Source organism: Lupinus angustifolius, unplaced genomic scaffold, assembly GCF_001865875.1.
Source record: "Lupinus angustifolius cultivar Tanjil unplaced genomic scaffold, LupAngTanjil_v1.0 Scaffold_181_6, whole genome shotgun sequence".
In the NCBI taxonomy this organism is placed as follows: domain Eukaryota; kingdom Viridiplantae; phylum Streptophyta; class Magnoliopsida; order Fabales; family Fabaceae; genus Lupinus; species Lupinus angustifolius.
Window position 1 is genome coordinate 30734 of NW_017726582.1, and position 18834 is coordinate 49567.

The following is an 18834-nucleotide window of genomic DNA, read 5'->3' on the forward strand; positions in this document are numbered from 1 at the left end:
TGTTTTAAGTTCTCTCGTCTGATTACTGATGAAGAGGCAATGCAATAATGTTAGTGAAACTCCTTTGACATAAACACTCAAATATCTTGGATATTATCCATGGATGAAGAATCATGTGCTTCATGATATAACTAATTTGTATTAATAGAGTGGGAAAGCAACATTTCCAAACAAATTGGTTGTTTTTGGAGAGTATTATTAAGAATTTATTATGTTGAATGTTGGATTTATTAAGTTGAATTTATTATGTTTCAGGTGGAGTTTTTATTATAAGCAAAACAATTTATAACTATAAAATGTACATGGGATGGAGTTGAAAAAGTGAAGAGATAAGGTTGAAAAAGCCATTTAAGGTATGTTTGGGAGTTTTGGAGGGGATACAATAGAAGGGGAAAGTTTCTCATTTCCTTTCATCAGCACCACCTGGAATTAATATTGTCGTCATAATTGAAGAAAGAATATGAAATGTCATTTTATTTCAAAGCAAAAATTACTGTGCTTAAGCCAACCAAAATAAAATCATATGATCACTAATGTGTTATCTCTATAACAAAACCTTTTTCATGCACACAGCATTAATCCATTCATCTTAAAATTCTTATTTTAGTTCTGATTTATTCATTAAGCCGAAATAGATAATGTTCTTTATTATAATCTATAATCTATCTCTATATACACTTACTATCTAGATTTACGAAGACACTTCACTTTGGATTTGCTACAACGTTGATAGGAGATCTGAAAGGAAAAAGGAAACAAAATTGTTTCTGCTTTAATCCAATAATTTAGCAACAAGGCGTTAGTCTAGTGGTGTAAGACTCATTAGATCCCTAAGGTTGAGGGTTCGATTCCTGGAAGCGACACTTATTGGGATGAGCAGCTACGAACCCTGAAAGAGATTAGTTCCTTACCAAAAAAGGTAAATGGATACCCTTGATAGTACTAAAAAATCCAATAATTTAGACAAGAACATATGCTTACAAGATAGGGTCAGGGTAGCTGAGCTGGTAAGATGGAATCTAACAAAATATAATGGTTCAACTATAGTTGAAGCAGAATATACTTGAATATTTTTCTTGTATCTTTTGCTAAGAAAATTTTCTTGAAGGCTTGCATCAAAAGCAAGAAAAAAACCACAATGGATTTTATGTGAGAACCAAAATCTTGGTAGTAATGGTGAAACTAATTTGTGATCACATGTATGTGAACACAAGGAACAAAAAACCACAATGAAAACTATAGATAACTATCAATGTCATGCTATTCTTGTTGCCTCTTCATTGACTGTCCTGTTTATACATGCAATTTATTTTCTTATCATGTGATTTAATTCTTGTTGTAACACTTCATAATTTTTTAATTGATGACTCAAACACTTGCTAGAACCTCTTCACTTGCAAAGATAAAGCTGCATACTTCTAACTCCTCGGACTTCTTAGATGAGAGCTTCATGCACTGAGCTATCCTTTTTCTAAATTTTGAAATATAAAAATCATGTCCGAATTCCGAACTATTTTAACAAAGTTTATAAAGTTATGTCCACTAAATCCAAATTCTCCCTTTCCTTTCAGAGTTTATATAACTAACCAATCATCACATAGCCAGAATTACACAACTCCATATACTTATATAATATCATTTAACTTACATGTCTTCCCTCTTTCATCTTTGCAACAAAGGGTCCATACTATTTGATTGGAATCTCAAGTTACTCAAGGTTAAGTTCTCATCATCCTCAATCAATTCTTCTTTTGATTTTCCCCATATAACAGCATAAAACCCAATACAGAGTATTACTGCTCCAACAACACTGTAAAAGTTTGAAAGAAAACAAGTAGCTATGGAAAAGTCCAACCAAGGAAATTTAGCAATAATACATGAGAAAGTGAAACTTTTAATCCGTACCTTCCTAGATACAAAGATTCACCAAGGAATATGACACTCATAGCAGCAGCTATGGCAATTGATAAGGGCTTAAAGATTGATACATATACAGGACCTTTCATATGGAGGCTCCATGTCTGAATAATAGTGCTGATAATTGTGCTAAAGAATGCCTGCAAAAATTACACTTTTAACATGTTACTGAAATTAACTCTATATTCTCAAACTACTTAGTTTTACCTGATTAATGATCTATAAGTTTGTGGTTTATCGTGTTTACGTGTATTGGATCGGTTAACAGGTTGTTCATTCAGTAAGTACATTCATTGTTAATGGTTAACCTGTTAAACCATTAACCGTTCTAAACATGTGATTAACTATGGACTTATTCATTGTTAACCAAGTGTGATAATATTATGTAAAAAGTAGTATGAGATGATAATTTTTGTATCACAGTACTTCATTGACATATTTGTTGCAGAAATTACACAGTTGCTTACTGAGTATATGACAGCCACCAGTGCTATATCAGGTTTTAGTTTCCAAGCACCCAAGTTTGCTTCAGCTAGAAAACATACCGGGACCGCTATAATAGTCGCGCAAAAGTTGCATAAGAAGGTCACAATAAACTCTGATGGATACAATTTGATAACATGAGTCTGTTCAATGTTACAAAAAAACTTCAGTTTCTAGGAGTTTCTCAATCTGATTAAATCTTAAACATGCTCAATGTACATATTTGCATAGTTTTTGTAGTGCACTTACCAGCAAAATGTACCAGATTGACATTAGAATATATGCTACCGCGAGTAGAGAGCCACCGAGAATCCAATTCCTTTGTGAAGAGACAAGTAGAGAATCAAGTGAAGGAGGTTGTGATGGAGATGCAGCATTTAAGATTGTAGGTCCTTTATAGAAAATAACTACAAGTGCACCAGCTATAGATGTTACTGAACCCATGATTTTTGACTGAGTGCTTGAACTTCTTAAATTTACCTTTTCCATCCTTCATATAGGGACCAATAATCATGTTAAAAGAACATAAAGATTCCAACAGAAGGAACCTGAAGGGAAAAGTTGGTACCAAAATGAAGCTGAAAAGATTATCATGTTTATCTAAGGCTGTGTTTGCATTAGCCTTAAGAAAATTAGTTCAATAGTCCATTATATGTATAATGATATATTTCACAATCAGCTATGATGAAACTAGTTTTATGTTTGGATACAATATTTGATGTTTTATGGTTACTTGTCTAAAAACATCAGATACCAGAATAATCAGCTTTTGATTGTGATTCTAGTGCTGAAACAGGAGCTTATCTTAAAAAATTTCACTTTAATCACTTTCTTTACTCAAACATCCCAGTTTCATCCCAAAACAACTTTTCATCACAAAGAGAAAAAAGCTTCTTTTTTTTAATAAAGAAAGAATGTAAAAAGACATAACTATACTAATACTAATAATTCAGTATGTTTCATATTCCTGTTATTGTTCCTAAGTGCTTGAAAAGCCTTGTCCTTTCAAGGATGTAATGTGGAAACTAACCTTTGATAAGTGCAGCATTCACTCATATTGTTTCCCATGACATCTTTAATAACTTATTCCATAGATATCTCAACTAATGCACAACCTTCTATGCACACAGATGCGGGGGACATAATCCATCATAATTGAGCATCTCTATATTAGAATAATTCTCTTATAAAAATCGTGAGAACAATAAATATGGGTCATATAACTATATATGGACGGTTAAAGTATGTTCCTTTCTTATATGCTCCATTCCACCTGATCTTAATTTACTTCTGTAAAAACTTGGAGTATTCCATCTTTGCATTAATCTGCTACACAAATACTACTAACTCAAATATGTTTCTTTATAAATAACTGCATAAAAACAAAATAACAACTCTAATATTAATAAATTCAATCATAGTGGATCTTGTATGTTTCATATTCCAGTTAGTTTCATTTCATTCCAAAATTTGTCAATCAATCTTGTTTCAAGGTTTAGTTATATTAAAAGTTTTTTTGTACTACCAATAATATTTACTCAGCTTTTGGGTAAGGAACTAATTCCTTTCAGGTGCGTGACTGCCCCTCCCAGCAAACAAGTGTTGCTCTCAAGAACCGAACCATTGACATTTTGGTCATCCTAGAAATCTAACGGGACCTTAAACCACTAGATCAATAGCTTGTTGGTGAATGGAGGAATGAGTAGTACCTGAAAAAGACAGCAAGTATGAAGATAAAAGCTGGAAGCAAATTGCTGACAGCTGAAGCAAGAGATGGTGAGCTGTACTCAATCCCTTTATATCCACAAAGCTGAGCTGAAAATCTGTCATTCAATAAAGTTTCATTATCATCAATTATTAATGCTGACAACACTTTTGTTTCATCACTCTCTTATTATTAATAGAGTTCATATCAAACTCTGAGTAAATATTCATTTTCGTTCTTCAAAATTTTTGTGGATACCAATTTGGTCCATGAAAAATTGAAAACCTTAAAATGGTTTCAAAAATATCAAATTGGTTATTTTTAGTTATTTTATGACTACTAACATGAATTATTTTGACTCACATTCACGATCATTGATTACTAGTTTAGACTTTTACTTTTTTGGAGACCAAATTGGTACATTGAAATTTGTTAAGGACCAAAGTAGGTATTCACTCGGTAAACCCTTCTGATTTAGTAAATTCAACATTCAATCCATCCAATAGCAAAAACTAGAGTGAAGTACAACTTTCATCCTCAACTTTATATTTGTCCCACACTTTAGTCCCTGATAATATCAAAATTACACAATTATGATCCAGGATTGACAAAAGTTATTCAAGTTCAGGAACTCAAAAGTAAATAACATGTATATGGTGCTAGAGAATAACCTCAATAACTTTTGTAAATCTGATAGAGAATAGTATAATTTTGATAATAATATTAAGGATGAAAATTATAAATGCATACAAACCACTTACACAAGAAACCCCAGAGAGAAAACTTTGCAAAGAAGAGAAAAATTGAATGAAGGAAGCCCAATTGACCTACATATACAAACATTTCATACACAATTTTTTGTTAGGAATAGTTTATTTGTTAGCAGAAACAAATTGATTTTGGACAAATATCATATACATGAGATTAACCGTATTTTAAATTGCACTCCACAACTATAAGTGCGACAGTAATATTACAAATTTGGCAGTTTTAATTTGACGTTTACTCTTATGAATAAATGAAAAGCCTATGGTTTCATTCATAAGAAATTGTTGATCATTTTTTTATAAACCGACGAACCGATTCGACAATCAATATTGTTTTTCTTATCAACCTTTCTTTTTTCGATTTTTATATAATCTTCTAAGAGTTAAATATTTTTGATCTTCGATCTTCACAACAACTATGCTGCAACTGCTCACACTTAATTGTAATTTTCTGTAATTGCGATAAACACAACATGACCACAACTACAACAACAATTTAGAATACACATCACCTGAGGTATATGAAGGGTAAAGGGATAAGTAGAATGAGAGTTGAGATAGCGAATGAATAGAAGATGAATACATAGTAACTCAACCCTTTATTGGTAGCTTCCTTGAATAAAATGTTGACACCAACTTCAGTAAACTGCACTATTACCAATGCAGAAAATGGAGCTACTTCATTGTAACAATATCTCAGGCTCCTACTCATGTTTATCTCTCTCTCTCAATTGTATATGTCTGTATGTTAATAATTCTTATATAGCATGTGTCATAGTATGGCCATTCATGGATATTTTATTGAATTAAAGATAGTCATGAGTTCAAATTCTGAAAATAATCTCTTCATTTTCGAAAATAAAATTACGTACATTTACCCTCCACAAGTCTCACTAAGTGGGAGACTCGTGCACTGGATATTTTATTGAATTAAAGATATCAAACGTACTTATCACATTTGACTTACTTTGATTCTATACTAGTAGGTTTTATTAATAAAATGTTTTTTTTTTGTATAACGAAGAGTATTTTCAATAAGTGTTTTCGAGGAATCGAACGATTAACATTTTAATCTTTCTGGAGATCTTTTAACAAACAAATCATCAGAACTTGTGCTATTATATTTGCAACTTGATAATAGAAAATTAAAAAAAGAGCAAGTTGGGTTTTGTCAATTATTGGAACTTTTGTTGTTAAACTATGAAAACAAATAAATCTTTGTGTTTTGCATGATTGAATATATATTAAAGGTAGTTTTAATACCAATTTAAAACTGAATAATGAAATGATATTTTATTTTATGAAAGAATATTGATATAATATTTATATAATAAACTAAAGAGAGAAAGATATATACTGACAGTATAAGAGTTTTTACACTGTTCACACCATTCATATTCATTTTCAATCATTATTGACTTTTCTAAAAAAATAATCCAAATGAAATGTGATAATGCATTGACTTTATACAAATTTTTACACTATCAATATATAGATATTAATTCTAAACTAAATAAGTAAACTAATATTAACAAATCATAAAATAATCAACAAGTATTTACCAGTTTGAATCCAATAAGTTATCATCCATTGCCAATCGTGGATCACCTTATCCCCTTATTCATGATTTGACATATAATATAATATCCTACTTTATGTACTACACCTAACAATTTGTAATATGCCATTAAGATGAAAGAGAATCACCACATTATTATTTATACTATTACATAAAGTCGAAATATTTATAGAGGTAAATAATTAATTAAATGAAGGTAATTTTTATATTCTCATTTTGAGAAAGTGTTAATGCGTCTCATCATCTTGATTTTGTAATGTTGAAACCAATTAGTTTCTATCATTTTATTAATATTAATTTGGATGGTGATTACATACTATATAAATTGTTACTTTATTAGGTAGTTAGTTTTGTGGATAAAAAAATGGTCTTCTTTGATGCTATAAGCAGTGACAGATCTTCATCAAAATATAAAGAAATATAATGTGTTTTTACATATGGCTATATCTCAAAACAGTGGTCTAATCTGTAAAAATTGTTACCTTTTTCATAAAGAATAGTTTTCTACTGGTGGTAGTCTATAGGCATTGTCTTAGCTAAGAGGTTGCATTTTGGTTAGACAATGGTTTTTTGACATAAGATAATAATAAATAAAAATCGTAGCGTTTATAACTGAAATATAAACAATTTATTTTTTTAGCAAAGACTACAATTTTATAACCATGGTCATTATAAGCAATGCCTAAAATCAGAGGTGTCAAAACGGGCCGACTGTACTATATTAAAACCAGGCTCGGACTGTGCTTATCCGAGCGGGTTCGGGCTATTCATTTTTCCTAGTTTTTTTAATCTTTTTGGACTTTTGGCTTGGTAATAAACATTAGGTGAAAATTTACAAAGTAACTTATAATACAAAATAGATAATAAGTATTGTGTTATGCACTTTGAATAAAAAATAGAGTAATGTCTAAACATAAATATTTATTAATTACAATAATGTTATAAAGTTAAGCATTATAATAAATTTCCTATTTTGTGGAAATATCCTTTTAAGCGGAGTAACGAAATAATGTATCAATCAAATGAGAAGATACTAAACCATATAGATTTCGATTTTCCTTTGTTAATTGTGTATTTAATTAGATTTAACTTTTACAACAATAACATAATAAAAAAGTATCATTTACAATAAAAATAAAAGACAACATAATTGTTTATCATAAAGAACTCTACACAACCAAATTTAATATAATAGTTTACAATGAAAGTCTTGATAAAGAGCATACAAAAGATAATATTTTTATAGTGTCCAAAAGTTTATATATTAAAGTGAAGTTACAAATTATATTGTGTTAGGAATGAGAGTCCAATAGAAATGAGAAATTTAATAAATGAGTTACATTAAAAATCATATACGTGGAATTCAAATCATGTCTTAACTCAAACAGAAGATATTAGATTTATAAGTTTGATTACATTGCACATAACAAGTGTGTTAGAAAGTTATACATTAATATCAAATGATATATATTTTAAATAGATTAAATATGTTAAAATTTAAATAAATATATTTCAGTTTATGCGAGCTAGCCTACCGCAACCCGTTTAGGATGAGTTTGTGCTATAATTTCATATGTATAAATTGTATCCGAACTTTTTAGTCCGACCCAGTTTAACCCAAAACCGTCTGGATAGCCCATTTTAACACATCTGCCTAAAACCATGTCCTTCGATATAGGTATATAGTAAATAAAATCGAGTTACTAAAATATTGTCGCCTTTAATATAGGTATAAATAGTAAATAAAACAGTGGCCTTTGATATGCTATAAACTAAGTCAGGATATATAAGTATTTGTTTTGAGACCCATAATGTTCCATACACAAATAAAGAGCTTTTGAGGCTTGCCCTGAACCCTTCTTCTGGATAAAGAGAGATGAACTTCTCACAATTGATGAAATCATGTTTGTGCATATGTTTGAGTATGTTATATATGTCATCCTTATAGTCAATTAAAAATATAGAAGTAAAGAATAAATAAACTCGGTTGTAAAAAAACTTTTACGAAAGAAAATAAAAGAACTCATTCTACATTCTTTACTTATACGAAAGAAACACTGATAAGTTTACATAACAACCATAATAATCAATCAAAACCAAAAATTATTTGCATTTTTAACCAAAACTAAACGATGCAAAACTTTTAAACTAATGCAATTTTACATCATGACATGAGCTTTCATAAAGACAATAGAATTAACTTAAACACAACAAGAAAGATTAAGTATAATCAACTTTTAATAGTAGATCACTTGCATTATCTAAAGTAATAATGTCCAGCTACTTCTCATTTCAAGACATTATATGTTAACTGGTTATTTCCCTTAAGCTCCTCAACAAATTATCTAAAGATGTATTGTCATAATCATGCATATATATATATATAATTTAATGTGCAAAAGAGGACAAGATGAAATCCTATTCAAGAACTAATAAAGAAAACTTCTAGAGGATAAATCAAATGCTATTACAAAATACTTCATTGAAAACTAAAGCTAATAAAATACATATATTATATTATATTTTAAAAAAATGTTGGGAGATCTTTATCCATGAGTTACAATATTTTTCTATGAGCTAAGTGAAAAAAACATATAAATGAGCTTGATACCAATTTTGACCCAAAACCTTAAGTAATTAGATCTATGAATACATCCACTTCCATGTTTTTTAACTCATCTATTTTTGCTGAGTGTAGGACTTCTTCATTCCCACTTGAAATACCAAAAAAAAAAAATTAGGGGGCACCATAAAAACTTTGAAATTCAGCCTCCAATGATGTGAGTAATTGTCTAGGCACGTGGTACACGTCAAGCACAAATTGTCCAAAAGTCATTCATTTTTTATTTTGTTGTGATAGTCATAAGTAAATCTATATATGACAAGAAGGGCAAATTTAGGATACTACAATAACAACAATAAATCAATTGTTGACATTGGATGAAGTTGCCATGATTCAGAAAAACACAACATTTTCACCTAGTAACCCATACCAAAATGGAGAAACATTTGTTTTTTCAACCAATCAACAAAAGTGACATTTGTGGGAGTAGGACAGTAAATATTTTCCCTACCAAAACAACAAGCAATGAATAGTATAAGTTCAGCCATAACCATGCATTTTACATATGATATAGTGCTTAAATGCTGAATGAATATTTTGACCATAAATTGCACTTTATGCCATCAGGGATCGTTTTCTCAAAGCTGGAATGGGTGCAGTTCATATATCTGATTAATCTAATGCAGCATGGAGGCCAACATGAAAGAAAAATGAAAATAGATGTTATCATGCACTAAAGAGTCTAAGATCATAAAATTATGCACTAAAGGGAAAAGATTGGTGACTTGTTCACAACCCACAAACTATTAAATGCTAAATATCATATCCACATAAGAAGTTCAGATGACCACATATGCTGCACCAACATGGCACAACAAAGAAAGCCTGAGTAACTAACTAACAAGACAGCAATCCAGCATGGAAGTTAGAGGGATGAGAAATAACCGACAATGTCCTTATGATATCAAGGCCGCGCTCTCTTATTGCCGCTGCATAAAGGGCACTTATAGTGTTTGATGTGATCGGCCCGGGCAGGAGTGATCTTCACACATTTACCATGGAACCACTTCTCACATATGTCACAACAAATCCAGAACTCAACAGTTTCAGATGCATAAATCTCGCCGCATGCACCACAATGTCCCTCGTCTTCATCTTCTACCAATCTCTCCTCCTCCTCGTCCTCATCCTCGTCCTTTGCTTGCTTCGTATACTTCCTTGACTCAGATCCTCGCTATTTTGGTCCAATAACAAAACAATGAAGTGGAAATAGTATATTAGGAAGGAAATAAATAAGTAAATAAAAATATGGCATACCAACTTTATTATGTATTATAAGAAAGATGTTTCCTGCTTCTATCCATGTCACATACATGGATCCAGAACAGTTAGAAGCTAGTGTCGATGTTTTGTTCAAGTCAAAACATGTAGTACAATTACAACACTAATAAACAATTAGAAAAAACACGAGATAAAATAAAATATTCAAGGAATAGTGGAGGTAAGCAGATTTTTTTTACCCCTTTAGAACCGGACTTTGATTTGTTGCTGGTGTGGTTTGAAACTGGTGAGTTTTCCTTTGACTGTTTCTTTGCATTTCCAGTCAGAACCTCATATATTGTTGGCAGATCATTAATCATAGTGAATAGGCGTTTCCTGCACAAAGAATCACATTTTATAACAGACAGGATATAGATCACAAGTAAAAATAACCCAATATACATGCCTGATGCTACAGAAATAACTCCTCTAACGTGAGCAAATAAATAAGGGTGTATCTACAGATACAACCTTACATGTTCACTTTATATATTTGCTCAGTTTAGATGAGCCATTTCCGGATGCCGCAGTCCATCTTTTGCATTGAATGAACTACTTTTGTTTTACATCTTGCTAATTATTTGACATATATCAACACATAAGTTCTGTATTCCATTCAAATAGTTACTAACACTGTCTAGAAACCAAGAAACAAACCCAAAAAATCGGCTAGGAAATTTTTAAAAGCTAACCATATCTAAAAATATGAAACCCCAATCTTGATGGAAATTTTATAGCTAACATCTCGTCATGCAAACCCATCCCAAAGGGTCAAACCCCCAGTTTTTCTATAAAGAGAGGAGCTTGGAAGCTTAAATGTAAATTCTCGATACAAGGTCATTCCTTCCTGATAGGTATATATGACTAACAAGAAAGTTATCAGTAAAGATAACTACAAATGAAATGGTTCGGAAGTAAAAGACACTCTGATCCACTGCAATTAAAGTAAGAAAAAAAGAGAAAGGCATAAGTAAAGTCCGTTGCTTATGTGTTTCTCATCTTTGCTTTTCCTTTTGCATAGCAAAAAGAAAATGCTCTATCCTAAGAGTGCTAGACGGATCATGTTAGTCTCATTCTCATGACAGTTTGTGTTGATTGAAAATCTTTTCCCCATAAAATTTACTTATATAGGTATCATAACTTATGCCTAGCAAATTAACAAAAGACAAGTCTTCAGCTCCAAAAATTGTTTGTCGTATGAAAATTTAAGCAAGGAATTCCTACATATTTTATTACATTATAATCACAGTTGTAATGTTTTCAAATTAACTAAAGCTCTATGGAAAACACTACACAAGCAAACTAAATGAAATCAACATTGCCACATCAGAAACATGAGCTCCAAAGTAAAAGAAAATGGCATGCATCCAAAACATGTTCTCATCCAACTCAGAAAATGATTGCTTGGAGAAGAACATAACAAATGATTGGAGCAAAGAATTATACCGGTCAGCACTATCAAAACCAAATCTTGCCCCAAAGTAGAAAGCCACTGAAAGTAGCCATGCATCACTGTGAACAGCAACCAAAGAAAGCCAGTCCTTTTGTTGCATCCCATCCCTAGCGAAGTTTATGCCCAATGCAGGCTCGGGAAGTTCGGGAGGAACTTCTTCAGCAGGTAAATTAACTTCCCATTTTTCAGTGGGGAACCCATACAGACAAAGATTCTCCTTTTCTGATGTACAGGAGATAAATAAATAAATAAATAAAGCATCAACATCTTTTAACAATTTAGTTCATTTCCATTAATGTTATTTCTTCTGCTTATCATCTACAACAGATTAAAAGAATATGGCATAGGAAAGAGAAAAACAAAAATCGACAATCTTGTTTGATCAAATAAAACACAGGATTGCAATTTCAAATTTGGAGCCACATGCACAAAATAATCACCCAATACAATCATATAATGCAATGAATAGAAACTCAACATCCAATTTCAATTGTACAATTACTGAGAAAATGAAGCTTCTAAATAAGCACGTAAAAACATCAAACAATATACATAGCTGCTTCAGCTATTAAAAGCAATAATATAACAGATTCAAGGGTAGTGGTCATACTGATTCAAAATAGAAAACTACAAAATCCATATCTACCAATTTTTCATTGTCCAAAAGTCATACAAGTAAACTAAAAGCTTCATTCACCAATATAAAATTGATTAATAGTCTGGCATATATCTAAATTAGATGAATAAAACCGAGTAACCAATACCAACTGAATCAATACCATTGGATTTCATAGAACAGAGGACTTGACAGAAGCCTATATATACTAATTACTAAGCCAAAGTATGTTGATGTGACAAGATATATTAACAATGGTGCCAAAATTATAGATCATATCTTTGATTAAACAAAGGAAGCAAGAACATAAAACAGAAGATAAGGAATGTAAAGCTTCACCTTAAAAATAATTTAAATATAGACACATGAAGAAAACACCCTAAAGATTACAAGCAACATTTAAATATACAATACGTGTGAGCTCTACATTAAGAAGTAATTTTACCATATATTTAAAGGGAAGTTCAACACAGGTGGAAACATGTGCAGCATTTGAGATCACATGTAGATTATTTATCAACTTACTAATTCATCAAAATAAAATCATAATGGAAAGTTCAGTTTTTTCTTAAAAAATGATGAGAAAAGAAAAGAAGGTTAAAAATGTTGTGCTTTCAACAGGAATGACCTTTTAGTTGGGAACAGAAGCAAGGATGATAAATATAAAACCAAAGAAAGGGATGAGATTTATATGATCTACAAGTATTTGTGCACTTATTTATTACAAATATTTGTATACTTATTTATTACAAATATTCATACAACATTTACTTAACTAATATCACAATCACACCTCATGAAAACACCAAACAGTATCAGTAATGAAACCAGACTCAACAGTTTCAGATGCATAAATCTCGCCGCATGCACCACAATGTCCCTCGTCTTCATCTTCTACCAATCTCTCCTCCTCCTCGTCCTCATCCTCGTCCTTTGCTTGCTTCGTATACTTCCTTGACTCAGATCCTCGCTATTTTGGTCCAATAACAAAACAATGAAGTGGAAATAGTATATTAGGAAGGAAATAAATAAGTAAATAAAAATATGGCATACCAACTTTATTATGTATTATAAGAAAGATGTTTCCTGCTTCTATCCATGTCACATACATGGATCCAGAACAGTTAGAAGCTAGTGTCGATGTTTTGTTCAAGTCAAAACATGTAGTACAATTACAACACTAATAAACAATTAGAAAAAACACGAGATAAAATAAAATATTCAAGGAATAGTGGAGGTAAGCAGATTTTTTTTACCCCTTTAGAACCGGACTTTGATTTGTTGCTGGTGTGGTTTGAAACTGGTGAGTTTTCCTTTGACTGTTTCTTTGCATTTCCAGTCAGAACCTCATATATTGTTGGCAGATCATTAATCATAGTGAATAGGCGTTTCCTGCACAAAGAATCACATTTTATAACAGACAGGATATAGATCACAAGTAAAAATAACCCAATATACATGCCTGATGCTACAGAAATAACTCCTCTAACGTGAGCAAATAAATAAGGGTGTATCTACAGATACAACCTTACATGTTCACTTTATATATTTGCTCAGTTTAGATGAGCCATTTCCGGATGCCGCAGTCCATCTTTTGCATTGAATGAACTACTTTTGTTTTACATCTTGCTAATTATTTGACATATATCAACACATAAGTTCTGTATTCCATTCAAATAGTTACTAACACTGTCTAGAAACCAAGAAACAAACCCAAAAAATCGGCTAGGAAATTTTTAAAAGCTAACCATATCTAAAAATATGAAACCCCAATCTTGATGGAAATTTTATAGCTAACATCTCGTCATGCAAACCCATCCCAAAGGGTCAAACCCCCAGTTTTTCTATAAAGAGAGGAGCTTGGAAGCTTAAATGTAAATTCTCGATACAAGGTCATTCCTTCCTGATAGGTATATATGACTAACAAGAAAGTTATCAGTAAAGATAACTACAAATGAAATGGTTCGGAAGTAAAAGACACTCTGATCCACTGCAATTAAAGTAAGAAAAAAAGAGAAAGGCATAAGTAAAGTCCGTTGCTTATGTGTTTCTCATCTTTGCTTTTCCTTTTGCATAGCAAAAAGAAAATGCTCTATCCTAAGAGTGCTAGACGGATCATGTTAGTCTCATTCTCATGACAGTTTGTGTTGATTGAAAATCTTTTCCCCATAAAATTTACTTATATAGGTATCATAACTTATGCCTAGCAAATTAACAAAAGACAAGTCTTCAGCTCCAAAAATTGTTTGTCGTATGAAAATTTAAGCAAGGAATTCCTACATATTTTATTACATTATAATCACAGTTGTAATGTTTTCAAATTAACTAAAGCTCTATGGAAAACACTACACAAGCAAACTAAATGAAATCAACATTGCCACATCAGAAACATGAGCTCCAAAGTAAAAGAAAATGGCATGCATCCAAAACATGTTCTCATCCAACTCAGAAAATGATTGCTTGGAGAAGAACATAACAAATGATTGGAGCAAAGAATTATACCGGTCAGCACTATCAAAACCAAATCTTGCCCCAAAGTAGAAAGCCACTGAAAGTAGCCATGCATCACTGTGAACAGCAACCAAAGAAAGCCAGTCCTTTTGTTGCATCCCATCCCTAGCGAAGTTTATGCCCAATGCAGGCTCGGGAAGTTCGGGAGGAACTTCTTCAGCAGGTAAATTAACTTCCCATTTTTCAGTGGGGAACCCATACAGACAAAGATTCTCCTTTTCTGATGTACAGGAGATAAATAAATAAATAAATAAAGCATCAACATCTTTTAACAATTTAGTTCATTTCCATTAATGTTATTTCTTCTGCTTATCATCTACAACAGATTAAAAGAATATGGCATAGGAAAGAGAAAAACAAAAATCGACAATCTTGTTTGATCAAATAAAACACAGGATTGCAATTTCAAATTTGGAGCCACATGCACAAAATAATCACCCAATACAATCATATAATGCAATGAATAGAAACTCAACATCCAATTTCAATTGTACAATTACTGAGAAAATGAAGCTTCTAAATAAGCACGTAAAAACATCAAACAATATACATAGCTGCTTCAGCTATTAAAAGCAATAATATAACAGATTCAAGGGTAGTGGTCATACTGATTCAAAATAGAAAACTACAAAATCCATATCTACCAATTTTTCATTGTCCAAAAGTCATACAAGTAAACTAAAAGCTTCATTCACCAATATAAAATTGATTAATAGTCTGGCATATATCTAAATTAGATGAATAAAACCGAGTAACCAATACCAACTGAATCAATACCATTGGATTTCATAGAACAGAGGACTTGACAGAAGCCTATATATACTAATTACTAAGCCAAAGTATGTTGATGTGACAAGATATATTAACAATGGTGCCAAAATTATAGATCATATCTTTGATTAAACAAAGGAAGCAAGAACATAAAACAGAAGATAAGGAATGTAAAGCTTCACCTTAAAAATAATTTAAATATAGACACATGAAGAAAACACCCTAAAGATTACAAGCAACATTTAAATATACAATACGTGTGAGCTCTACATTAAGAAGTAATTTTACCATATATTTAAAGGGAAGTTCAACACAGGTGGAAACATGTGCAGCATTTGAGATCACATGTAGATTATTTATCAACTTACTAATTCATCAAAATAAAATCATAATGGAAAGTTCAGTTTTTTCTTAAAAAATGATGAGAAAAGAAAAGAAGGTTAAAAATGTTGTGCTTTCAACAGGAATGACCTTTTAGTTGGGAACAGAAGCAAGGATGATAAATATAAAACCAAAGAAAGGGATGAGATTTATATGATCTACAAGTATTTGTGCACTTATTTATTACAAATATTTGTATACTTATTTATTACAAATATTCATACAACATTTACTTAACTAATATCACAATCACACCTCATGAAAACACCAAACAGTATCAGTAATGAAACCAGAATCCTATTGCTCATTTTACAACTTCCAAAGAATACATTCCTTGCAGCTATCTTAAACAGAGAGAAGAACTTGCAGCACGCAAAAGCACAATTCTATCTTAAAATCCATGTCAACATGTTTGTCAATTCTATCTTAAAATCGATTTTGCATCAAAACCTCGAAGTGACGAAATGTAGCTTTTGTGTTGGGTTGAAACATTCATACTGAACTTTCCTACAAAATTGATTTTAGAACAAAAATATCCAAACATAGATTGCGTTGGCTTCCCTTAAAACTCAATTTTACAAATTCAATTTATTCAAAACCATGTTTTGAAAACTCTCACCCAAACACACTTTATTAAAGTTAAAATCACTGTTACTAATGGATGAAAATAAGATCAACACTAAGGTTTGATTGTAAGTGAAAAATCACTCACCCTAGTATGTGTTTTTTATTTGTATATCCAAACAATTTTTTTTACTTTTTTTTAAGGGAGAGCACCCTTGTTGGGATTCGAACCCGGATCCTCACACTTATATCTCGCAACTCTAACAACTGAGCTAAATCTCAAGAACATCACTCACATTAGTGTAAAGCCACAAATATTCCCATAGTTAATAACAAAAAAGGGGAGGCATATACCTATGGAAAGTAGATATATGCAGTCTTATCCCGCAAGCGAAGAGAGTGACCTCATAGTCAATAGCAAAGAAGAATGAAAAAAAAATACGAAAAAGAGAACAAAGCCATAAACCCTAACCTGGATCACACTGCTGATAAAATTCCACGACATCTGCAAAAAATAAATTAATTAATTGTTACAATGTACCCCAAAAAGTGAACAATATGGCAGTTTCAGAACTCTAAAAATTGTATCGCGCCTTCAATTGTGTCAGTAATTATTTCCATTTGTCGGAAAACCCAACGGTACTACAAAGGTATCCTCACCCTATGGGTAAGGAACTAATACACATTGGGGTGCATGATACCCTCTCCTAATAAGTACAGCTCCCAGGAATACAACTTAACCTTGTAGTCATTCTGATGATCTAGCCGAGCCTTATACTACTAAGCCAGCGCTTTCTTGATAAACATAAACGCATTGTAATTGAAAACAATGAAAGAGGATAATTTTGGAGAAAATGGAAAGTTTAAAGAAAAAAGAGAGAGGGAAACCAGTAGTGAGGGCTTTGATGATGGCGGACCTGCGGCCGTTGAAGTCCCGGAAAACGGCTTCGACGGAGCGAGGGTTGTAGTGAGCACCACCGTCCATCACACTTCCCCAACCTCTCACTTCACTCTTTTTCCGTTTTACTTGTCTCAACTCTGAAGTGTTACTTTATCAAGAAAAATCATTGAAGACTCTTAAGTACTTGTGTTTTAATTTGTCTGAAATTTATTGTGATTAAAAATATTTCTGATTTGATATAGTCTAAGTGTTAAAAAAACCGAACCCATGAATACCTCCTCGAACCAAACTCGAACCTGATGTGATTTTGGGTTTGGGTTTTACACGGGTTTAAATTTTGGGTTCGGGTTTGATATAGCAAAGACTCTAACCCGAACTCGTCTCGAAGTAAGGTAATTCAATCTAAAATTGAAATTTCTAGCATTTGCTAATTGTTTTTAAATTTTAATTTTACTTTACATTGTTGGATCTTCAAACATAAAATAAATAAAATAATACAAGAGAAAATAGAAATGTTAGAGAAAAATTACACGAAAATAATATCACATTTTTTCTTAATACTTTATCATTCTCGGGTTTTTTTCGGGTTTAGGTATGATATTTTTATTTTCAACCCTGTTGAGTTTGGGTTCGGGTTTTGAATTTCAGATTCAGGTTTGGATATGTGCAAACCCGACCCTGATCCGCCCGGTTGACATTCCTAAATTCGGCTCTTTTGTATTGCATCTTAGTGTGGTCATATTACTACGATTCCATATGAAGACAATTGTGGATTAAGTAATTGTTGAAAGAGTTTAAAATCTATGCACCATTAGTGTAAAACTGTTTTATACTATTAACACATCATCAACCATTGATTTGTATTACTTTTGTTTGATAATCAACAATAATAATTAATATATGAATTGTAGAGATTTACTAAAAGTGTAAAAAACACTTACACTATCAATATATATAAATTAAATATTTACAAAAATCACCACAAAGGAAATATTATGGTTGCAATTAGTGAAAAGGGATTTGTGTTGTCCTCTCGTATGAAGTCAAACAATACTTCATAATTAAATTTTTTAAATATTCATTATTTTTCTTATTTTCATTCATTAATATGTTATTTGTGCACAATTTGATACAATCATGGTGCCTCTATTTGGAAAACATTAGATTAAAATTAGTTTACTAATCTAATAAAAATATAATATTTATCTATTATTAATATAATTTTTTTAAATTTATATACAATTATCATATCATTTATTTAAATTTTTTAATAAATAAAATCTAGTAATAAGTGAGAAGATTT

General features: G+C 31.3%; 2 protein-coding genes across 4 annotated transcripts; both read right to left on the reverse strand.

Annotated features, from left to right (window-relative positions):
• Positions 1 to 1619: 1619 nt before the first annotated feature.
• Positions 1620 to 5617, reverse strand: LOC109340469 (WAT1-related protein At5g40240-like). 3 transcript variants are annotated; one of them, XM_019578172.1, is made up of 7 exons: positions 5385 to 5615; positions 4867 to 4932; positions 4110 to 4223; positions 2650 to 2890; positions 2385 to 2543; positions 1906 to 2057; positions 1620 to 1810 (listed from the first exon to the last, which is right to left on the reverse strand). In XM_019578172.1, the coding sequence occupies exons 1-7, from the start codon at positions 5582 to 5584 to the stop codon at positions 1663 to 1665; spliced, it is 1080 nt and encodes a 359-aa protein (XP_019433717.1). In that variant the 5' UTR covers positions 5585 to 5615; the 3' UTR covers positions 1620 to 1662. The 3 variants fall into 3 exon arrangements, with proteins under 3 accessions (XP_019433717.1, XP_019433719.1, XP_019433718.1); XM_019578174.1 differs by lacking the exon at positions 2385 to 2543 and having other exon boundaries at positions 5385 to 5617; XM_019578173.1 differs by lacking the exon at positions 4867 to 4932.
• A 4126-nt stretch (positions 5618 to 9743) lies between these two features.
• LOC109340468 (PHD finger protein ALFIN-LIKE 4-like) lies at positions 9744 to 17697 on the reverse strand. Its single transcript, XM_019578171.1, has 5 exons — positions 17519 to 17697; positions 17103 to 17135; positions 14906 to 15134; positions 13660 to 13795; positions 9744 to 10248 (listed from the first exon to the last, which is right to left on the reverse strand). Exons 1-5 carry the CDS (start codon positions 17613 to 17615, stop codon positions 9979 to 9981), a joined length of 765 nt encoding a protein of 254 aa, XP_019433716.1. The 5' UTR covers positions 17616 to 17697; the 3' UTR covers positions 9744 to 9978.
• Between the last annotated feature and the right edge of the window lie 1137 nt (positions 17698 to 18834).

Bases quoted from the DNA above. Each gene is read 5' to 3' on its own strand.
- LOC109340468 (XM_019578171.1), bottom strand. From the start codon at position 17,615: ATGGACGGTGGTGCTCACTACAACCCTCGCTCCGTCGAAGCCGTTTTC. The intron at 13,796-14,905 runs GTATAATTCTTT...TTCTTTGTGCAG, and splicing joins GGTTTTGATAGTGCTGACCG to GAAACGCCTATTCACTATGA. The intron at 10,249-13,659 runs GTAAAAAAAATC...GGACCAAAATAG, and splicing joins CAAAGTCCGGTTCTAAAGGG to CGAGGATCTGAGTCAAGGAA.
- LOC109340469 (XM_019578172.1), bottom strand. From the start codon at position 5,584: ATGAGTAGGAGCCTGAGATATTGTTACAATGAAGTAGCTCCATTTTCT. The intron at 2,544-2,649 runs GTAAGTGCACTA...AACATTGAACAG, and splicing joins CAATCTGGTACATTTTGCTG to ACTCATGTTATCAAATTGTA. The intron at 2,058-2,384 runs GTAAGCAACTGT...TAATTTTTGCAG, and splicing joins TGGTGGCTGTCATATACTCA to GCATTCTTTAGCACAATTAT.